The 23,150-nt window shown below is 48.3% G+C and overlaps 1 protein-coding gene and 1 long non-coding RNA gene across 2 annotated transcripts in view; one reads left to right on the top strand and one right to left on the bottom strand.

Moving 5' to 3' along the window:
- Positions 1 to 20,648, bottom strand: part of LOC121477550 — a 34,433-nt gene extending 13,785 nt beyond the window's left edge. Inside the window, exons 1-11 of the mRNA XM_041731963.1 lie at positions 19,546 to 20,648; positions 8,910 to 8,944; positions 8,704 to 8,790; positions 6,221 to 6,277; positions 5,864 to 5,893; positions 2,591 to 2,635; positions 2,176 to 2,223; positions 1,962 to 2,008; positions 1,811 to 1,860; positions 1,320 to 1,537; positions 950 to 1,200 (exon numbers count right to left, since the gene is read on the bottom strand). Coding sequence (XP_041587897.1) covers positions 950 to 1,200; positions 1,320 to 1,537; positions 1,811 to 1,860; positions 1,962 to 2,008; positions 2,176 to 2,223; positions 2,591 to 2,635; positions 5,864 to 5,893; positions 6,221 to 6,277; positions 8,704 to 8,790; positions 8,910 to 8,944; positions 19,546 to 19,577 — 900 coding nt within the window. The 5' untranslated portion in view covers positions 19,578 to 20,648. The remainder of the gene's footprint in view (positions 1 to 949; positions 1,201 to 1,319; positions 1,538 to 1,810; positions 1,861 to 1,961; positions 2,009 to 2,175; positions 2,224 to 2,590; positions 2,636 to 5,863; positions 5,894 to 6,220; positions 6,278 to 8,703; positions 8,791 to 8,909; positions 8,945 to 19,545) is intronic.
- LOC121477551 lies at positions 14,481 to 22,937 on the top strand. The gene is made up of 3 exons (XR_005984288.1): positions 14,481 to 17,812; positions 20,647 to 20,818; positions 22,432 to 22,937. It is a non-coding gene; the product is annotated as an uncharacterized LOC121477551 (long non-coding RNA).
- Positions 22,938 to 23,150: the final 213 nt, after the last annotated feature.

The raw sequence follows: 23,150 nt of genomic DNA, 5'->3' as shown, positions 1-23,150 counted from the left end.
TATTTGTATACCATTTTGAAGACTAGTTTCCCAACTGAAAATATTAACTTTAGTGAGAAGACAGGAAGCATATTTTACTTTCTTTGAAAGTAACTAAAAACCTATTATTTAACAGTTTTTAAATATTAATATATATCGCCAATTATAATCGATATAACTTCTGTTTAAAGCTATCAAAACACTACAGCCTAAAGACACCGGAAATAGGTAGTCTGATGTTGTAGGGGGCCAGGGGCAGGCTACCCCAAAACAGGCCACTTTGGCATGAAGATTATTTTTAGTTAAAAACAATCAAGGGTGGGGAGATGAGTGAGACGGGTGAAGGGGATGGGATTAAGAATATACTTATCGTAAAGAGCCCTTAGTAATATACAGAATTGCTGAATCACTATATTGTACACCTGAAACTAATGCAACGCTGTGTGTTAATTATACTTGAATTTTTTAAAAAATTAATTAATTCAAACAATTTTTTTAAAGCAATCAAAACCCAGCCAACTCAGGAAAAGCTCCTTACCTCCCAATAACTGCCTAAAAGAACTGGATAGCGGACCTGCTCCGGAAGAGAACTATCACCATAGGTAACTACACAGTGACATGAACTGGGTGTGGTAGACAGGGAGGCACCTGGCAAGGCCTGTTTGTTTGATCAAAGTCCTCATGTCCCAGGGCTTCGGAGTGGCCCAGCAAACATTTGTTTACCAAACATTTACTCTTTTTCATTTTCCTGTGAATTGCACTTCTTCCCTTTAAAGTCCCAGACCCATGCCCCCTTCTCCTTAGTTCAGAATGACCGCAGTCCATGAATCTGAGGACCTGGCACTCACCCTATAACCTCTATAGATGAGTGCCAACTGAGACCCGCAGTGGGGGTATACTTAAATCAACAGGGACAGGAACCACATAAACATGGCATTCAACATGCACTATTCATTTTCATTAACTTTACCTTGATGAAGGACTCATTATTGGTTGCTATGTACACTCGAAAGGACAAGGATGGATTATGGTCAATGGCTTTGTAGAGAATCACAGCCCCGTGGTGGTATACTGTTTCTTCACTTTGAATAACAGGTCCCACAGGAGAAAGAGAGCTCACATGCCATTTGACATGGGTTGTAGAATGATCCACAGTAGATTCTAACGAGGCCCCGGAACTTTTAACGTGTAAGACTTTGAACGTCATATTGGCATCGTGGTCTGTTAAGATACAAAGGTAAATTAGTGATTAGTGCTCTGGGCGGTACATAGGTGGCACAGATACACACGTATACACACATGCACACACTACTTAAGACTTGTAGAAGATGAGTACTTACGACCCAAGCAGAGGGAATGTGGAAACTGAATGGAGGTGAGACAGGTTGGGTCACATTTAACATCAAACAAAGGTCCTCCAACAACCCAGGGTTTAACAACCAGGTCTGCGTATTTGCTCCAGGACAAAACGCAGTATTTGATGTCGACTTTTCTGTTCACCTCAAATATCAGACCAGTTTCCGTGCACTGGTAAATTCCTTCTGTGTCCAACTTCAGTCTGCATTGGGCAGATAAAAACACCTATTTAGTCCCACTACTGGGTCAGGAGAGGGCTACTAAAAGTTATTTACATTTTTACTTCCATTCAAAAGCACTAATGAGATTCTATAGCATTTTTAAGAAGGTCACCATCAAAGAATATACTCCAAGTAATTACATAAAATGTGTGAAATCAGTTATGTTGCTTTGTGTGCCCTCTCCCTGGGGTCATTTTTATGTACAAAGTCAAATTACTGATGATATTGAGACTTCTCTATTTACAACTACTTACAAAAACTGTTCCCGGGAAAGGAGCCTGGGGGTCACTTGTTCATTGTGTTTCTGGAGAAAAAGTACATACGTATAAGCAAGTAATACATACGTAAAAGTTGTTTTCTTTAAGCAAATTAGAAAATCATGTTCTATAATTAAAGGATACTTACATTTTCAGCATTACAGTGGTCACAGTAAGGTTGGATTTTATGAAGTTCTAAATGATAGAATACAAGTCTTACTTATATGAATGGGATTGGCATTTTCAAATAAAAAAAATTTTAATAAATATATGTGATATGACCAGATCACAAAATTCAAAGGTACATGCCCCTCAACAGTAACAATATGTAAAAGAACATTTTGGAAAATGTAAGTTTATACCTGAATGTAAATGATCTTTGGGCGATTCTTTATCCTCCCATTCTTCCTCTGTGAAAGATATCATCACACACACATCGGCACAAGTCAATGACAGGGTAAATCTGTACTCCTTAAGCACCCACCTTCAGCTTCCCAACCAAAAAAAGTTTAGACATGTATTTAAATGCTTCCGTGAGTCAATCCAATGACACAGGACACGTCATGTTTGTCAATCCTACCATAGGTCTAAGGTATGAAAATGAGTTTGAATGAGACTCAAGTTTCAGTGCATCCCACTGTGGCACATAAATTGTTATGTGATCTTTTTATGGAGCAGGTCATCATCCTTTACACCTGACCTACACATCCTCTTCTCACACAAGCATGGGAGAGAAGCAAGGAAAGTGGAGGGTAAAGCACATTGTCTGGTTCTTACTTTGAGCAGAAGCTTCCTCGATGGAAGACTCTCCTGGCTCCCCATCTGTGGAGACAAGAGGGGCATGAGCAATCTTTTCAGTCGTTATTCCTCACCTAGGCCAGTGTCCCAGCTGGAGGGTGGTAGCCCCCACGGAAGATTCGTTCATGGCCCAAGATGATGCTTGGCTGGCATCAGCCCTCCAGCTGAGGATTAGAGATTAGCTTGGAAGAAAAGAAATAATGTCTGATATTTAAACCGGAAGGACTGTAAGAGTCTCTGATGTAGCATGCAGATTCCTGCCATATGGCGCAAGGCCCCATCTGGTCTGGCTCCCCATTACCTCCTCTCCTGCCTGTCTCCCTGCGCCTACTGCCCTGCAGTTACTACTTGCCATCTCTCCACTCCCAAGCACACACCTGACTTGGGGCTTTTGCACGTCCTGTCTCTTCCCACAAATATTCACGTTGCTTGCCCCCTCACATCCTTGTGGTCTCTGCTCAAACGTCCCCTTTTTCTGAGAGGCCTTCCTGACATACACACATGCTCTCCCTCCCTGAAACAGGGCCTGCCCCACATACTCACTCTGCCCCCTTCCTTTTCCTTTGGGGCATCTCCTCACCAGGCACACTGTGATTTAGTGTTTCCTGCTTCCTATTTCTCTCCCTACTAGAATGTAAGCTTCATGAGGACCATATCCCTAAGGCCTGGTAAGGGCTCAGTGACTATTTTCTGAAAGATTTCAATTCCATAATACAAAAATGTATTAAGAAAAGGAACAGCGATGAATTTTTCTATTATCTACACTGGCCACTAGTTGTATGAGCTTGGGCTCTCTGGTTATATTACTAAGTCTCCCCATGTTTCACTTTCCACATCTGTCAAATGAGGATTAGAATACCACCCTCCAAAATTTAGGAAAATTAAATTACCATTCCCTAATGCTCAGTAAGTCATAGATAATTATTATTATCTATTATTTTGCTATGGTGATAGGTGGGACTCATTAAAAAATTCAAGAATTCTAGACAACAACTCTGTCACTTAAAGCAAAACCTAATGTATCAAATGCTTGGTTTCATATTTTAAAGGTCTGAACAACCTTTGAGAGGTTCTCCCCATGGGAAGGCATTCCTCAACACATATGCAAGGTCCTACGCCATCACCAATGCCCGGAAGGTACAGACACCCCTCAGGATAGCACTCCAGCCCAGGACACACAAGCTGCCTGATTTCTCAGCCTACTGGGGCAGTGTCCAGGGGCCAGGGTTTTCAAGAGAGAACCAGGTTTTAAAAACAGCATTAGGGGGACACCTGGGGGGCTCAGTGGTTAAGTATCTGCCTTTGACCCAGGGTGTGATCCTGGAGACCCAGGATTAAGACCCACATCAGGCTCCCTAAAGGGAGCCTGCTTCTCCCTCTGCCTGTGTCTGCCTCTGTGTGTGTGTGTGTGTGTGTGTGTGTGTGTGTGTCTCATGAATAAATAAATTAAATCTTTTTTAAAAAATACATATAAATAAATAAATAAATAAAAACAGCATTAGAATAGGGTCGCAAATAGAGACTAAAAATATTCAGAGTCTGGACTCAGAACACTATAGATCCAAAATATTGACCCAACTTCTGCACCACACAATCCTCCAATCATATTTCCTCAGGCATTGTCCTATAAAGGATCATAAAATTCTAAATTATTGATTGGCTGTATGCCTACATAGTATTTTATCCACTTCCCATGTTTTTCTGCCTTGGGAGCACAGAAAGTGAAAGAGATCAGAAAGTCCTAACTAGCTGGCGAGCATGGAGTCTCTGACCAGGTCTTCCCAGCTAAAGCAGAAAAACTGATGCAATTCTCCCCAACTTATAAACCACAGTGTCCCTCCAATCCCTATGATGTGGGTGATCCCAGAATTCATGCCTGTGAGTAGAAAGCACATCCACTCAGGAGGATAGGTAGGATAGGTAGACCTGCATTGCCAGCTAGCCCACAGAGGAGCAAACACTGCAAGGTAGCCTACCTGGTCTTTCCACCTGACCTGAGAATGGAGGTGAATGGGAGGGTACCTCTCTGAGATCTCTCCTAATGGGAAGGATAAAAGACCTTTTAGCATTAAGAATAATCTTGGGGGAAGTGGGGAGAAGGCCTGACCTAAGAGACCAAGCTGACCCCACCCTCCCACCCAATTTTGAGCCTATCTTGAGCTTCACTGACCCCAAATGCCTTCCACCTAGGTTGCCTGCCCTGGTGAGGCCCTGGCCCAGGCCTAGCTTCTGGACTCCTGAGGGTCCGGACTCAGGACTCCACGTCCGTACAGCCCCTTACCCAGTTATTAACAGGGATAACATCAGAAACCTCATCCCAAGGCCATCTTTCTAATTTCATTTCTATCTCAAGCCAATCTATGGAGGCTGGACTTTTGACTGCATTTTGAAGGATGAAATTATCCATAATAATCCAATGTAGAATTGGGGGTAAGAGGGTTGGCACCCATTTTTTCTTTATGAGTATCAGAATATGACATCTCCACAACAGTGATACACAGATTACTGCAGGTTCTTATCAATGTACCACAGGACTGCAAGAAACTTATAGTTACCATCCCTGGTTCTCCACTGAGAAACTGCAGAGAGAATCAGATTATATTTGGGACTTCTGAGTGAAGAGACTTCATTTATTTAATAGTATTGCAAAGGAGTCCTCTGACTGCCTTGCTACAGTGTTCATGGGCAGGTCCCAGTCTAAGAACCAGGGGAAAAAAATCCTACAGTAAAATAAAATCACTTAAAATACAAGCTTAGTCACTCACAAAACTTTAGATGAAAACCGTATTTTATATTTAGAATCTATGCCCTTAAAGTGGTTTCATACTCGAGTTGTTCATAAATAGCTAGAACAGCATGCCAGAAACTCTAAACCACAAATGGTACATTTGCAGCAGCAAATAGTTCACTCTGCCATAATCTGTGAGCAGCGACCACCACGGAAGGAAGCTAGGGCCGCTTGTGGCTGCACTACAGATTATGGTCGGCCTCTCGATCTTTCCTCCTTAGGGAAACTAAGAGCAGAACCACACTCATACAATCCTGGTATTGACGCAAATCAAGAGCATATTTTATTCCCAGTGTTGTGAGCTCAAATTTCCAAAACACTTAGAGAAGTTTCCTAATGTTTACCTTAATTTTGCACAAAAAAAAGATAATGAACAAGCAATCGGTAACTTAAAAATCCCAAAGGCTATCCTCCCCTTTCTTCTCCACAACAAAAAATAAAATTGAGAGGCAGGATACACTCACTTGTTTTTTCTGGTTCTGGTTCCTCGTTATCTACAAAAAGAAAAAAGGTCTAAATCAAATTCTTTTGACAACCAAGAGGAAACACGGCCTAATGGGAGAATAGGTGAAATGTTTGGCTTTCACCAATAGCAACGGTTTCCTGCCTTTCTTCTTCAGCTCATCCTGTTCTCCCACTTCGCTTGCCAACTAGAAAGTATTTACCATGTACATGTACGTATTTCTTCAGGGCTTTACAAAACCACGCTAGTAATATGTCCTCAGACAATATAAGGGATGTGTGCATTACTTGAAAATAAAAATAAAGGCTCATATGTTTAACTAGAATTCCGTAATTCAAGAAAGGAATACATTACTCACCAGATTCACTTTGGGAGCTGTTCTCAGAACTGCTGTCCTCTGAACTGCTGTCCTCTCCTGAAGAGAAACATATGTCGCAGGAAGTACACAGTGAATAAAAAATAAGAACTATTTTTCTTTTAATTTATAAAATAGATCGAGGGATCCCTGGGTGGCGCAGCGGTTTGGCGCCTGCCTTTGGCCCAGGGCGCGATCCTGGAGACCCGGGATCGAATCCCACGTCAGGCTCCCGGTGCATGGAGCCTGCTTCTCCCTCTGCCTGTGTCTCTGCCTCTCTCTCTCTCTCTCTGTGTGACTATCATAAATAAATAAAAATTTAAAAAAAATAAAAATAAAAAATAAATAAATAAATAAAATAGATCGAAACTCAACTAATTTTTTCTTAATTCATTATATTCTCATTGAGTCCAAAACTCGTTTGGCTCACGTAAAAGGGGGCTTATTTTTCTTTGGAAGTGGATACAACAGACTTGAGCTGTAGGAGCTGTAGGAGCTCCCATCACACTTTGGCTGAGTAATCATTTCATTGGGCTGCCCCTCAATCCCCCACCACCACCACCACCACCACCACCCCCCCCCCAGCCGTGACTTGCCCTCACTGCTCCTGTCCTGCTCCTGCACTTGCACATCCAGGCCGTTTGCAGGCACAGGCTCAATGACACACCGTGCTAGAAATACTTCCGTGTAAATGGCACTGACTGAAGCACAGGGCAAACTTTGTCCCTATTACTCAACTACTTCTGGAAAGGGTGGTCCCCAAGAATGTTCCCTCCACTTCCTCACCCCAACTCACCCACTGCAATCAGGTTTCTGTTCCCACAGCTAGTTGGAAGTCCTCTCCCTGATGTCCCTAAATTAGGACCACTAACCCCCAGAAAATGACTCCTGCATTTAGACACCCACCCGGCCCTCCTGCCCACATGGGCCCTTCTGTGAGGTCTGTCCTGGTTCCCCTACCTCTCCTACCCTCCACCTGCCTGGCAACTCCTCTCTGCCACCCGCCCCCCCCCCCATTACTAACGTCCCAGGCCCCATCCCCATCCCCAGCCTCCTTTCCACCTCAAGAGCCCAAAGGAGGCACTGTACCCACTACCCAATCAGATTCTGATCTCCACCTGCAGGGGCACGTGGACCTCTCCCGACAGGCCCCAGAAGCTCCCCAGGCCCAATCTGTTGACCAGGTCCATTCCCCCATGCTCACTCCTCATTCTCTCCTCCTCTCAGGTTCCAGATGCTGCTTCACCCTCCACGTGGGCCCAGAATGCAACACGTACATACATGGAAAGCTATTAGCATTATGCTCAAATCTCCCCCCGCCCCCCGCCATGTCCATAACGAAGGACTGGCAGCAGTTACACAGAGGAAGGAAAAAAATCTGAGAATAATGCGAATAATAACAGCAGGTAAGAGCTGATGATAGCAGCTTGTTGTGAGTGTTCCATGTGCCAGGCACCATATACATGTTTACTCATTTACATATACTTACTCATGTTTATTTATAAATTTTGTGTACATATACTTTACATATATTTATGTAAAATGCTTCACGTATATCTACACATTAATCCTCATGACTATCCAGTGATGTGAGCTGGGCCCCTGGGAAGTCTATAGCTAAGATTTCAACTCAGGCAGTCTGGCCGGAACCTGCACTCTCAAGCATGTTATTACACTTACAAGCACACTTATTATTATTCAGCAGGTCAACCCCTAGAAATTGGTGACTGACTGGACACGGCCGTAGAGAGGGCATGAGAGGCAGATTCCTGCCGGAGAGAATGCCTAGGTGAGGACGAGGCACTATGTCAGGACAGGTGCTGGGAAATCAAGTGATGGGATGAGGCCTCAGTCCTCCAGGGCTGGAAGCACGGAAGAGTGGTTCTCAACCTTGACTACACCTCAGAATCATCTGGAGAGCTTTCTCAACACATCCATGCCTGGGACTCAGCCCCCCCTTAGGTCTGATTTAGCTGGTGTGGGGTGAAGCCTGAACGACAGTATTTGTCTTTAAAGTCCCCAGGTGATTGCCATGTGCAGCACTGGCCTAGAATCCATCTATTTTAACCACAAGCCAGTCCCAAACTTGAACACCAGGATGGATGCCACTCTTTCCTCTCCGGATACCTTCTCACTGCCTGGAAGTCCCTCCCCCAGGCCCCACCTCCAGCATTCCCAGGGATCCTTCAGACCTAGCCCAATGTCACTTCCACTGAAAGTCTCCCTCTACCCCACCGAGTCAGCCACGCCTCCTCTGCGATCCCTCCCTCACATTTCTCCGACTGGCACACAAGGGGCTGCTGGTTTCTTTATTGGTCTTTGAAGCCCGGAGGATGGAGGCCACATCTTAGCACCTTGATTCCCCAGCACCCATCCCTTTGTAGATGCTCAATGAATGAACGGACACTTGCCTGGCTTCCAAGTACCAGGCAGACCAAGACCAGCCTCCACAGTGAGTTCCCTTGCTTAGGAAAATTGCCACCTACCAATCTGGAGCGGTTTGCCCCCCTCTTCGGTCTCTCCTTGCTGTTCCTGTAAGGTGGCCAGCTTGCAAGCCAACAGTCGGTAAATGCCTGAATGTAACAAAGCAGCTACAGTCCATAAGGAAAATAAACGATCATTTTCTAAAACTGCAAATGCTTCAACGGTATAAGTTTTTTAAGAACTCAACATGGACTCAGGAGTACCGTACCTTTTTCTTCTGAAGGCGCATTGTGATGATCATCACTAGAACAAGAAAAGAGAAAGACTCTTAAAAACGGATACTAATGTCATACAACATAATTACAAAAATCTTCAAAATGATCAGTATGCCGTTTCCTCGGAAATGTCACGTGTGAAAGAACTCCCTTCCTGGTTTTCCTGCCCCTCCGGCTCTCGGCCAAGGCCTGAGTCCACCCATGGCCAAGCCGAACTCATGGTCCGGGGCTTCTCGGGTACGCACCTGGCCACCCCTCGGCCCACCGCACCTCCAAGGCCCCACGCCCAGCCAGCTGGCCTTCCTCTGTCGCACCCTAGGCACACAGGCCCATCCTGTGCCCATCCTGCGCTGGCCTCCAGGCCTTCCATCTGGTTCCGTGAGTCACCTCCTCCTCCCAGGTCATCCCCTCGCTGCTCTGGCCTCCTCCTCACCGCTGCCTGACGCTCTGCATCCTTCTCACCAGTCACAATACAGCACATGGTCCCCACTGTCCTGGACTCCGAGCCACCTGGCGCCTGCTCTCCCAGGCTCCCCGGGACCCCTGGCTCGGGACCCCTGGCCCACAGGCCCAGTGGCCTTCTTCATTCCTTGGTGACCCCGCCTCCCAGGATGAAGCTGGTGGCTGGCATTCCCACGGCTTCCATGTCCTTTCTCACCTGCTCTGCTGCCACCCCCCACCTTCTCTCTCTGGGCTTCATGCCCCCCCCAAGCTCCTCTGGCCTCACACTGCCTCGGTGCTCCCCTAAATTGGCACCTCTGTCCTGGGCCTCTTCCACGAGCTCAGATGCCCGGGGCCTGGGGGGCACTCCAGCACTTTAAACATGGTCAGTAGTTAACTAATCCTCACTTTCCCTCTTCCTGAGAACCTCCTCCTGACCCACCTTGGCAGAGAAGCCCATCACTGGGCCACCCACCTGGAACCTTCCGCCATCACCAGCTCCTGCCCCCTTTTCCCCATCAAGCAGCCAGTCCAAGTGGTCCTGAGCCTCCCTCTAGACATCTCTCCAATCTGTCCCCTCCTTGACATACACTCCCTGTCTCAGTTCAAGTGTGCTCCGTCCCCCTCTTTCTTCCTCTCCTCCTCCCTCCCTCTCTCTCTCTTCCCCCCCACTGGCTCTCACCCGGTTAATCATAATTTTCTCATAATTATTATACATGCCAATAGTCTCACCCTCTTGGCTCATCATGTGACCACCAGTGTGGTCGAATCATGTCTCTGCTTACAGCCTTCTGTGGCTTCTCACTGCTTTCTGGCTGAACCTAAACTCCTTGGCACTGCACACAAGGACCTCCACCCTGCTCCCTTGTCTCCCACCTGTGTGCTCCCCCAGAGCGAGTCTTCAGTGTCCCAAGCACACCCTGGCTCCCTCACGCTCACACACACACACACACACACACACACACACACACAGCACACTCTCTGTATCACCACCCCCGCCCCCCACCCCACCCAGGGTCACTGCCTATGGCCTTGCAAGTCATGTGCCCCAAGGACATGTACTATGATGTTGGAGTTGTGTGTGCATAGAAGTGCCGGTCCTGCCCTTCCTTTGATGCCAACTCCTGTTTGTCATTTAGGAACAGCACTTCTCAAAGTACAGTCCGAGGACCATTAGAGCACCATGAGGTAACCTCTATAAACAGTTTTCCTGGGCCCACTGAATCAGAAACTTTCATGAATAAATGGAAAGACAGGAAGAAAACAACAATGACCTTATTTGCACTTACACATGTTTAAAAATCTTTATTTTCTCATTAATTGCCCCAAAAAGCCATTTTAAGAATGCAGAGAGGCGCAGACAGGTTAATTAACTCCCTCAGGGTGACAGGGCTCACATCTAGAAAAGGAGCACTTGACTCTGGGCCATTATAACTTCAAAGCCCATGTGCTCACCTGGTACCATGCCTTCCTTCACTGCCCACTCCCCCCCAAATCCCAACCTGGTAGCAACCTGAGGACGAAGACAGCAAAGCCGCAGACCAACTGCCTTCCCTTTACCTCCTCTTCTTCCCCCAAGTCAGTTGGGACCCCCAGATGTTGTAAACCTTCTTGACTCAAGATTTTATGCTGGTAAACTTCCCCAAGTATATGTGGTATTTCCCAAGTGCCATAGTTCTAGGAAATACACACATTCTCGTTTTCAGGCTTAAATGCTCTTGTTTTTTAATCCTCAACTCTTGCTTCAAAAGGTCAGGCAGTGGTGATGAACCTGTAATTGGGAAATGCTTCAAGAAACTAAGAAAGGCTAAAATATGGTTTTTAATGAAATATGTAAAAGAACGAGCCAAACATTACATTTTTTTCTCTAGACTCCTACCTCGTATAATGCAGCCACAATGCCTTTTAATTTGGAAATAATTATGAGAACATGGATTGGAAGTTGACCATTCTTACCGTACAAAATATGTCTGGTTAAAACCCACTTCTGTGTTCTCAACAAAACTTTTTCTCCTGACTAGCACTTTCATTTTCCCCTTTCTGCCGCTGCTTATCTCTGTTTCCAGACATGTATCCATCTGCTTAGATATTAGAACTTTTGCTAAGACCCAGAAAGCCTCTGCATAAAATCTTTATTTTCTCCATGAAGAAAGTGAGTGGCACCCAAGATGAGATTAGTGAGGCTGTGGAGTGGAAGGCCAGCTCCCTGCAGAGAAACACTGGACACCAGACCGTGAAGGGGAGGGGCTTAGACCTGAGGAGGAGGAGGAGGAAGAGGAGGAGGAGGAGCAGCAGCAGCAGCAGCCCCCCACCCCCCAACCCCACCTGCATAGACCCTGGAGGACGCAAGGGGCTCCTTGCCACTACAGGAACGCTAGATCCCCACACTCTTCTTCCACGGGTACTGCTGTAGAGTAAAACCACAGCAACCATGGAGAGAGCGCCCATTCCAAATGTTCTGTGTCATTCAGGGACTGAAAATAAGTAGGAAAGGGGCAGGCGCATCCACTTACACTTGAAACTCCTTAAATTTTGATGTGGACTCAATCATTATTACTGCAGCTCCGACATTAGCATCAAATATAAATGCTGCCTCTGGGGTGCCTGGGTGTCTCAGTGGCTGAGCATCAGACTCTGGCTCAGGTTGTTGTGATCCCAGGGCCCTGGGATCGAGTCCCACATCAGTCTCCCCACAGGGGACTTCTGCTTCTGACTCTGCCTATATCTCTGCCTCTCTGTGTGTGTCCCTCATGAATAAATAAAATCTTAAAAATAAAATAAAAATAAAAAATTAAATGCTGCCTCATACCTATCAGCTTCCAGGCCCCAAACTGGTAAAGCCCCCTTCCCTTAGGGGAAGGGGGAACCGAACAAAAACACCCTGCATCTTGGCACAGTAAAGTCCCTGAGCTGCTACAGGACCAAAAGAATGGGCTTAAAACCTTAAAGAGCTAATATTAAATGAGGGTGATTATTGCATGCTTGTTGGAAAACGTGGATTACATGAAAGTATGTGCAAAGGAGTAAACCAATTATTGTTGGAATTAAGTCATAGCTGCAATGAAATGTAACCTGAGACCACCACCTAATCCTCATGCAGGTGCAGGACCCTAAAACTGTCAAAGTGCTTTCAAATATGAGAGCACCAGCCCCTCACACAGACTCAGCCAGGAAGGCAGGCCAAGGAGCACCATCCCCACATGCAGATGAGGACACTGCAGCTCAGAGGTGTTCAGTCCTTGGTCAAACCAACACGGGCAGGTGAAGGTGCACTAGAACCAGAATGCAAGAACTCCAGCCTCTGAAGAAGCGCCTTCTCCCTCCTCGGCACCCGCCTTGACTATGCAGCGTGGACAGATCGATAACTAGGCGTCCAAATGATTTTACTCCCATCTGGCTCATAAGTAATAATTCTCCACTTAAAGATTTTTAACAATCCTTAAAGTAGAAATAAAACTGTAATATGATAATGGCCTATCTATGTTCAATGTTTACGGTGTGCTGGAAATTAATCCAAGGACTTGGCATATGTTAGTGAGCTCATTTAATCATCACAACAACCTTTTAAGTGCCTGACACTGGGCTAGAATTTTCCTCCTTTCACAGAAGAGGAAATAATGCTCAGAGATCTTGGGTAACTTATCCAAGAATCCTGGTGAGGATTTGGTCCATTGATTGCAGAGCTCAAGCTTTTATCAGTACGGTTTTACAAAAAAAAAAAAAAAAAAGCTAAAAAGACTGCCATGCAGATAATGACGAAACACCAGTCTTTTTTCTACTAAGGATCCTACTGCCTATGAAGGTAATTCTCAACTACACGTAAACGGAATTTTTTAGGCATAATTGCACCCATAATAATCCCCAAATCCTCCTCTAACTTTTCACCAGAATTAAACCAAGCAGTATTTTTTTTAAGATTTTATTTATTTATTCATGATAGACACAGAAAGAAAGGTGGAGACCCAGGCAGAGGGAGAAGCAAGCTCCTCACAGGGAGCCCCATGTGAGACTCAATCCCAGGACCCCAGGATCAGGATCTGAGCCACCCAGACGTCCCAAACCAAGCAGGATTTTACTTCTGTTAGCTCCTATCAACCTTTTAGAAAACAGACCGTAACAACCAGTAAAACCCGTAAGTAAATCGGTTAAAGAAAATGGAGAAGATTTCATGTTAGTCACAAAGTTAATATGGACAATTGTGAAATAACTATACCTCCCAGGCCATAATCCCAATGCCAGTAATATTCTCCATAATATAGATCTCTTCCATCAACTCAGATTAACAAACACCTAGCTATTTACCATAAGACAGGTGCTGTGCTAGGCAGAGGGGATATAAAAGTAACACAAAGCACAGGAATCTTGTCCCCAGGGGGCACCTGCATGGAGGCAGGAGACAGATCAGGAAACAAATACATATGCATATGATGCAGGAAGAGGAAAACAAAAACAAACATAAGCTATATTGTTAGCCCAGAGCAGGCTACAAGCAACTGGGAAGAACTGAGCTTTTATGCTAAGATCACAAGCATGTGACTAATCACACAGCCAATTAAACATAATGCTAAAGCCATCTTGCATTTTCAGAGAGTGCTGCCTCCCCACCAACACGATCCTCTAGCTGTTAGGCTCAGAAAAAATTGAAAACGAAAGGAACCCACAAGATCTTACAGCCTGATGCATTATTTTACAAAGGGAGATGGGAATCTAGGAGAGGGTAAGTGAATTAAATATCCAAGATCACACAGCAAGTTATAAGGAGAGACAATCTCACAACTTGTCTCAGGTCTCCTAGTTTCCTCATCAATTCACTCATCAACTAACATGTGTGGAGTGTGTGTGCCAGATACGAGTGAACAAAGCAACCGGCCTGTGCCATCAGCCTGATGGGGAAGCCTGACTTCCTATATCTGAGACAGGAAGTGCTTTTAGAGAATGACAAGAGAGTTCCTCTAAGATTGAGGAATTGGGGTGGGCTCCCTGGAGAAGTGATATTTTTTTTTAAGACTTTATTTATTCATTTATTTGAGAGAGAGGGCACATGCACAAGTGGGTTAAGGGCAAAGGGAGAGGGAGAAGCAGGCTCGACCCCAGGACTCTAGGATCATGTCTTGAGCCAAAGATAGAGGCTTAGCCAACTGAGCCACCAGGAACCCCAGGAAGTGACACTTAAGCTGAGCCACAAAGCACAAGAAGAAATGGACAATACAGAAGAACTGGGAGTACTGAGAGCAGCTCCCATCTGAGATAGGGAGGAGTGGATCAAGGTCCACGGACAGGAAGAATGAAAGTGTGGTCAGGGGGAGAGAAGCAAGAGATGAGGAAGGTCAAGGAGGTAGAGGAATCCTAATTCTGTAACCAAAGTGGTGACAACCACCAGGATGCTAAGTGGAAATTCTTCAGTCGGCTAGGTAGTCTCTGTATTTCCATCTTGGGAAGATTTAAAACTTGAAAGCAGAGGAGGAAGTCAATAGTGCAGGGTCCCAGAATCTGCTGTCCTCAGCTTCTTACAGGCGGACTGCCTGAACCTGTGTGACCCTCTGACAACTTGCAGATTAAGACACTGCTTTTGTTGAGTCCAGAGGCCTAAGCATTTCACCAAAGAAAACCTCCATCCCCCAGGCCACAAGAACCAGGCCCCCTGCCCAGGAAGTTGTAGTCCAAAAAGCTCCCCGGGGGCTACATAACTTTAAAGAACAGTCCAAGGAAACTGTCTTCATTTAGAACTGAGCTCTGGAAGGCAACGTCTCCTCCATACAAGCCAGGATGGAAAGACTTCCTCTGAGCCAAGCCCTCCAGGACTAGCCCTAGGGTAGACCAGAGACTCAACAAAGGGAAAGTGGGGGAAGGTGGGAGGTGAGCAGAAGAGATGTGGAGACCCTGAGCCACCAGCTGTCCATCCCCTGATCAGGATACCTCCTGAACGAAGCCAGTTTCCCATCATGACCTAGTTTCTTTTCTTCTTCCCAAAGATCTCTACTTCCAATCAGCTCACTCACAAAAGAAGCCATCCTATGGTGTCTCTTCTTCACTGGTCAGGTCCCTGAATGAGAGCAGTCTTCAGTTCCTCCAAAAGTATTAGCGATGGCAAAGATGGAAAATCCACAGGGCTGGCTCAGCAGGCTGGCTGCTCCACCCACCACTTTCCCTTTTTAAGTCACTCCAGTAAAACAAGACAGTGGTGGAACTGGTAGGTCTTTGGGTAGCAAAAGGCTAAAAGATTCATTGCATATTATTTGTATGGCAGAAACTGGGAACAACGACCACACTCATCAACGGTAGAAATGGATGAACAAAATGTGATATAATCATAGAATGGACTAGTGTCAACAATGAGAAGGAAAAACTGCTTACACACAGCAATGTGGCTCAATCTCACGGATGTAATGTTGCACAAAACAAGCCAGATGTGAAGATTATATGCTGTACGATTCTATTTTTATAAAGTTTACAAACAAGCAAAATTAATCTCACTCCTCTGAGGAGAAGAAATAGGACTGTGAGTAATCAGAGTATGAGAGGGGCTTCTAGGGCACCATTTTTTATGTCTTGACCCAGATGGTAGCTACATAGATGTGTTCACTTGTGAGATGCCACTCAGGATGCTTGTGTTTTCTGTATGATTGTGTATGTACACACACACACACACACACACACACACACACAAAGGGTTTTCAGCATCTTAGGAAAGGAAAAGGAAAGTATCTAGGATTTGGCTTTCTGGGCCACGTTGTGAATGGAAAATGAGCCTGGCCAGTGGGGGAGCCAGGGAAAAAGGCTAACTGCATGGGGGAATGTGGCCTAAAAGGCAGCTGTAGGGTGGCAGGAATTGGGGAGAACAGTTTCAGGGTTTATTGCCTTCCCCCTCCCTGTACCTGTCAGGGAGAGCGCTGCACAATGTACTCCAAAGGGAAGTGGGGCCAGGAGAGGAAAGGGCTGTAACATCTCCAGCGGCAAGAAGACAAGGAGGGAAGGAGGGAGAGAAAAGAGAAAGAAAGTGCCCAGAGGGAACAAGAAAAAAAGAGTTTACGGGAGCTGGAGATGTGTGGGGCAGGGGAATCCCCATGACTCAGCCCTGTACCTCTCCCTGAGCCAACATCTGATATACACCTGGATTAATGGATTTACTGCCCTACTCTGCTGTAATCTGTTTACAAGTCTGAGAACTGAAAAAACAAAAAAACAAAACAAAACAAAACAAAAAAAAACGAGTAAGAGCGTGAGATGTGTATAGCCACAGTAAACGAGTAAGAGTGTGGCATGTGTATAGCCAAGGATTCCACATCCCCGGCATCCAACACATGGCTTGGCCTATAATCTGCACTGGAAAAAAAAAAAATGTTCATTGAACATATAAACGACAGAAAGAATATGGTAGCCATAAAGACTCTCCTCCTCGGTATTTAAAAAAATCTATAACAAACAGCTTAAATCGCCAAATATGTGAGAATGGAATGCTGTGCGGCTGCTAAAAATTACAAGCAACAGTAGCCAACATCTGTGGGGTGCTTTACAGTTTACAGAGAACTGCACCTCACCTTGGTCTGATACTGAATTTTACGGGACTTTGTTGCCAGGCTGAAACATGAAAATGACACATTAGCAACAGTCTCCCTGAAGAGGCCAGAAAGATCAGAGATGGTGGACTAACAAGTTTTCGTGGAAAGAGGTGGGGAGGGTCCATATCTTCCAGTAATACCAGCAAGGGTGGGTAGCTCTGGGTGGCCGGCAGAAAAGTCCAGGCAGCTCTGTTTGTGGAAAGGACCGTGTTAATGTCACATTTCATATTTCAATTCACTTCCTCTCTTTAGGGTTTTCTTCGGAGGGGAAACTTTACAAAAGTAAAGCCACAATTTAATTCAAAACTCTCTTTAACAACCATTCCCAAGACCTGCTGTTGGATGAATACCCCTCTAAGAAGAGGGTTTGATGTTCAATGTGTCCTAGTGGTTTTCTTCATGATCTTGGTCAAGAAATCAAACAGTAAAGCCTACCTGCACACAGACTTTTCTAGGCTGCCTTCCTGATTGCAACAGTGTTTTAAAGAAAGGACAGTGGTGGAAAAACAAACGTCCCTCCTCTCTGAGAAACCGGGCCTAATGTTTAATGATGCACGAAAAGCTGAAGTGGTGGACATTTTAAGCCGTGGCAGCCTCTCCTTGCTCTAGCTGTTCCTCGGGTTTGCAGCAGTCACCATCCTAGAAGAAAATTCTCTGCAGTCTGAATCTTTGCTGAGCGTTTCTGCACTGCTTTAGGTGGCTTCCTACAAGCACTGAACTAACGGCAGTGAGAGGATTGCTTAAAGGGTGTATTTTGCAAACCGCCCATCACACGACTTGCTGAAACACCACATCCAAGGCCCAAAGCCTCCTTTTGCAGATGACGGCAACTGTGGAGAACACGCCCGCGATCCCGCCAGAGGATCCCCAAACCAGCTCTTCACAAACATCCCCAGGTAACAGCTGCTGCTGTTAAAGGTCTGGTGACCAACGGAGGCACTGGCTACCTCTACCGAAACAGCAGAAAATCCTTCAAGCAACGTTGACTGGAGCCCTCCGTGCATGAGACGTTGTGTTAGCGCCACCCGGGGGGGGGGGGGGGTCCACGCTGGGGCGGGGGGGGGGGGGGGCGGCGTTAAGGGAACCAATCCCACCCTCGATTCAAACAGCTTAAAAGCCGGGGAGCCAAAGTGCCAACAGTGTTCGGCAAAACCCCAGGCATCCGCCTGGAGCGACCCCTCCCCCCAAGTCCTCGTCCCGGTGCAGAGGGTGTGGGGGCTCCCCCTCAAGTCTTCCTCCCGGTGCAAAGCGCGCAGCCCCCCCCAAGTCCTCGTCCCGGTGCAGAGGGCGCAGGGCCGCCTCCCGAGTCCTCGTCCCGGTGCAGAGCACGTAGGGCCCCCTCCCAAGTCATCGTCCCGGTGCAGAGGGCGCGGAGGCCCCCCAAGTCCTCGCCCCGGTGCAAAGCGCGCAGGGCTCCCCCCCAGTCCTCGTCCTGGTGCAGAGCGCGCAGGGCCCCCCCCCAGTCCTCCTCCCGGTGCAGAGCGCGCAGGGGCTCCCCCCCAAGTCGTCGGGCCGGTGCAGAGGGCGCAGGGGCCCCCCAAGTCCTCGCCCCGGTGCAAAGCGCGCAGGGCTCCCCCCCAGTCCTCGTCCTGGTGCAGAGGGCGCAGGGCCGCCCCCCGAGTCCGAGTCCCGGTGCAGAGCGCATAGGGCCCCCAGCCAAGTCCTCTACCCCGTGCAAAGCGCGCAGAGCCCCCCCCCAGTCCTCGTCCTGGTGCAGAGCGCGCAGGGCCCCCCCAAGTCCTCCTCCCGGTGCAGAGCGCACAGGGGCTCCCCCCAAGTCGTCGTGCCGGTGCAGAAGGCACAGCCCCGCCCCCAAGTCCTCGTCCCCGTGCAGAGGCCGCGGGGGCTCCCCCCCCAAGTCCTCGTCCCGGTGCAGAGGGTACAGGGCCTCCCCCCCCCCCAAGTCCTCGCCCCGGTGCAAAGCGCGCAGGGCCCCCCCCCAAGTCCTCGCCCCGATGCAAAGCGCGGAAGGCCCCCCCCTCCCAAGTCCTCGCCCAGGTGCAGAGGGCGCGGGGGCTCCCGAGAGCTGAAGCCCGGGAGCCGGGGGCAGACGAGGACAGCAGAAACCGAGCCTCGGGGGCGGAGAGTCCGGCGGAGGCGGGAAGGGAGCGGGGCCCCCCGCGGGGAGCAAGGGGGGGCCTCGGCGCGACCCGCCGGCCGCCGCAGCCGCCCCCACCGGGGGCCGGGAGCCAGGGGGCCCACCTGCCGCGGCCGCGGCGCCCTGCAGCAGGCGCCGAGGGCAAGGCGGCCGCACCAGGCGCAGCGCGGCCGGCAGGCCCCGCCTCTGGGCCGGGAGCGCGGGGCCTCGGGGGCTGCGCGCCGCCGCCTCCCGCGCGGGCACCTGCGCGCGACCCCGGCGCCGCCGGCGCTGCCCGGGTGGGGTCCGCGAGCCCCCGGCCTGGGGCGGAGGCGCGGAGCCGAGCGCGGGGGGCGCACCGGGTCCCCACGCCCTGAGCCCGCGCGGAGCCGGCGCCGCCGCGGCGGGCTTTGTTTGCGCGGCCGGAGCGGGGATGCCGGGCCGGGGCCCCCCCCAGGGCCGCCCGCAGGGGCAGGTCCCGGGAGGGGGCAAAGCCTCTCCGCGACGCGCCGACTTGGGCCCGGCCGCCCCCCGGCCCGCGGATGCGCTCACCTGCTCTCCACGACCCCCGGGCCGCGGCTCATCGTGCCTCTGCAGCTGGGAGGGGGCGCCACGCGCGCCCCGGGCTCTGCGCTCCGTGCGCGCCGGGGCGGCCCTGCAGGGGCTCGCGTGCGGAGCGCGGCCCTGCGCCCTCGGAGCGGCCGACGCGGCGGGGGAGGGGGGAGGGGGGAGGGGGCGGGGGGAGGGCGAGCGGGAGCCGCCGGGGGAGGGGACTGGCTGGGAGGGGGGCGGCGCGCCTCCGCCGCTGCAGCCGCGGCCTCCGGCTCCGGGGCTCCGGTAACGGAAACGCCCGCTCGCCAGCGGCCGCGCGCGTGCACACCAGGGTGCACACCAGGGTGCACACCGGGGTGCACAGCCGCACACGTGCGCACGCCCGCCCGGCCTCGGCTGCCTGCTGGCGTCCTGGCCTTGCGGGAGCTCAGCTCGAGGACACTAAGCCGAGGCTTCTGTGCAGAGGGACCAACGTCATTCTTTCAGGAGGGGTCAGAGAGCTCAAGCCATCCTGATTGGGGCGGCAACCCCAGTATCTGGGGATTTTCACCACCACCACCACGGGGTTCCCAGATTTGCTTCTTAGGGATCTATAAGGCCCCTGAAACTCTGTCAGGTTTTGTATCTAAAATACAAGCGCCTGGAATGAGGTACCACAGCTTTTATTGCATTAACAGCTGCGTGACTCCGCCCCCCGCCGCCAAAACCATAAAGATGGATGGATTAAACCAGTGGTTCCCAAGCTTTGCAACGCATTAAATCACCCAGGAAGTTTTTTAAAAAGTGATGCCGCCAAGTAGCATCTCACACCGGTTCAATCAGGGAAGTGGGGCCCAGGCATCAATATTTTTAAGTTCCCAGGTGATTCTAATTAATGCTCAGGAAAGTGTGGGAACTACTGCCTAGATTGTTCGTGGCCTTCATCCCGCACTGTTGTCTTTTACCCCATTTTTCAGCATGAAGTGGTGGGTGTCACAGCATCTAGCCCGGGTCGGCCTCATGGTAGCGCTCACTACAGGGCCACTGCAGGAAGGAGGCAGAGTCCAGGATGGGTCGTCTAACTGGCAGCCTTCTCTTTGTTGTTCCTGAAATTCTCTGCAGACTGAAATACCCCAGACCTCATGGAAATGGCCTCATGTAATGCCTGAAGCTGGGGAAGAAAGTGGCTCATTGCAGCTTGAAGAGACACCTGTCCTTTAGGTTCATTCCTCCAAGAGTCTCAGCCTACCTGCCTGCCTTACTGTGACTCAAAGGTCCTGAATGGGCAGTGTGGGTGAGTACAATAAAAGTCATAACCCCCCTGGGTGGAACACTGGAGAGTCCAACACTGTTAGTAGGTACTTTAGATTCTAAGAAAGAGCTACTCTGGCACTGTCCCTGGGCCTTGGTGTTCTCCTGTTGAACATAATTTCACAGAACACCAACATCAGACAAGTCCTCTCTGTGACCATGATGGATCAAGGCAAGAACAGGACCACTCGTAATCATGTCTGAACACAGACAAAATGTGAACATTGTCCGAGCCACAGAATACCAAACATACAGCTCTCCTGGCTAAGAGGGACTGCTGCTTCTTGGCCAGTCATGGCCTGAGCCTCACTCTAGTCTGCCCTCTCTGTGGCTAAGATTTATGAAGATACACATTCATAGAACCACCCCTGCTTTCTGAAGCTGACCCCCATGTCAGTTAACAAGAGCCCAAATCCTTTAATAATATTTTCTAACACCCTGTCACTGAGACATCTCCATGGTTTCCTATGGTGTACATTTCCCTCACTGCCATGAGTAATAAATCCAGCTTGTATAACCATAGGTGAATTCCAAGTGGTCTTTGGCAAGAAGGCATTAAAAATAAATTATCTTTAATCATTGCAATAACAACACAAGGTAAATATTACACCCTCTTTTCGTACAGGCTAACTGGGATTCTAATAGATCATATAACTGGAACTCACACAGGGCCACCAGCTGTCAGTGGAGAGCTGGTTCACGTTCACATGGGCTTCACATTGGGAGCCAAGCTAGTGTGTTGCCGACCTGCACAAACTTGGGCTTCCAGATGAGCCTGAGCTCTAACCCCAGCTCTGTCTTCTAGCTATGGGAATTTGAGCAAGTTTTTTTTAACTTTTCTCAACCTCAGCTTCCTTGCCCACACACACACACACCCAAAAAAGGGAGGGATGTCTAGGAACTGGTATTTTTTAAATTGAGATATAATTGACATATAATTTTGTATCCGTTTCGGGTATACAACATGATTCAATATTAGTATATACTGTGAAATGATCACCACAGTAAGTCTCGTTAACATCCATCACCACACGTAGTTACAGATTTTTTTCTTGTGGTAAGATCTTTTAAGATCTATGCTCTTAGCAACTTTCAAATATATAATACATTATAATTAACTATAAGGAATTGGCATATTTTTTATAAGCTCCCCAGGTGGCCCAACCCAGCACCTGCTGGCCTACTCTGGTTTGGGATCTACTGGGCCAGTCACCCTTTTCCTCCTTCCCATTCACTTCTCAACCAATTCTTTTTTTTTTTTTTTTAAATATTTAATTTATTTATTCATGAGAGACACCCAGAGAGAGAGGCAGAGACACAGGCAGAGGGAGAAGCAGGCTCCATGCAGGAAGCCTGATGTGGGACTCGATCCCGGGTCTCCAGGATCACGCCCTGGGCTGAAGGCAGTGCTAAACCGCTGAGCCACCCGCGCTGCCCTTCTCAACCAATTCTAACGTTGTTCCTGACCCACTGCCCACTCTTACTAAGGTCAGCAATTAACCTTGCAGCTGCTAGATCTGGAGTACACTTTTTCTTATGCCATTGACTCACTTGGCCATTCTCCCCTTCCTGAAATTCTCCTTCTTTGGCTTCCAGGAGGCCCACATGATATGATAAACAACGGAGACCCAGAGAACTGAAACTCCTGATCCAACAGCCTGTGAGACACCAAAGCCTGAAAACCACCATGTGAGTAAGCTTGGAAGTGGATCCTTGACCCCAGGTGAGTCTTTTCATGCCTGCAGCCCTGGTGGTCTAAGCCACTTCCAGATTCCTGACCCACACAAACTATGACAGAATAAATGTTTGTTGTTTTAAGCTGCTAAATTTAGGGGTAATTTGTTATGCAGCAATAAATAGCTAATACAAACAGGAAATAAGATCCTATGGTTCGTGTAGTAGAATCACATCATTTGCACTTCAACTTAGGTAAACTCAACCTTACTCGGTCTGCAAAAGAAGGAGAGAGAATAATTTACATGGTGTCAACCATTCTGCTTGCTATTCCAGTGAAATGACATGATCAGATGAAAGAGGCACGTCTGGTTTCATTAATCAGTCGCTGTTCCAGTCCTGGGCACCTCTCATAGAGGAGAAAGTCCTCATGCTGGCTATGCTGCTCATATATTCATATATATATATATATATATATATATATATATATATATATATATATATATATTTTGCTGCTCATATTTTTAACCATCCATATTTTGTACAAAGTGGGGGAAATGAGGCTAATTCACTGATTTAGGTTCTATATAATATAATGAAAATAACCCCTGAAATCCCTTAACTCATCAGGACCTGAGCCC

The sequence above is a fragment of the Vulpes lagopus genome, chromosome 17 (assembly GCF_018345385.1).
Source record: "Vulpes lagopus strain Blue_001 chromosome 17, ASM1834538v1, whole genome shotgun sequence".
Taxonomy (NCBI): domain Eukaryota; kingdom Metazoa; phylum Chordata; class Mammalia; order Carnivora; family Canidae; genus Vulpes; species Vulpes lagopus.
The sequence above is the reverse complement of the archived record's forward strand: the minus strand, read 5'-3'. Positions and strand labels throughout refer to the sequence as shown.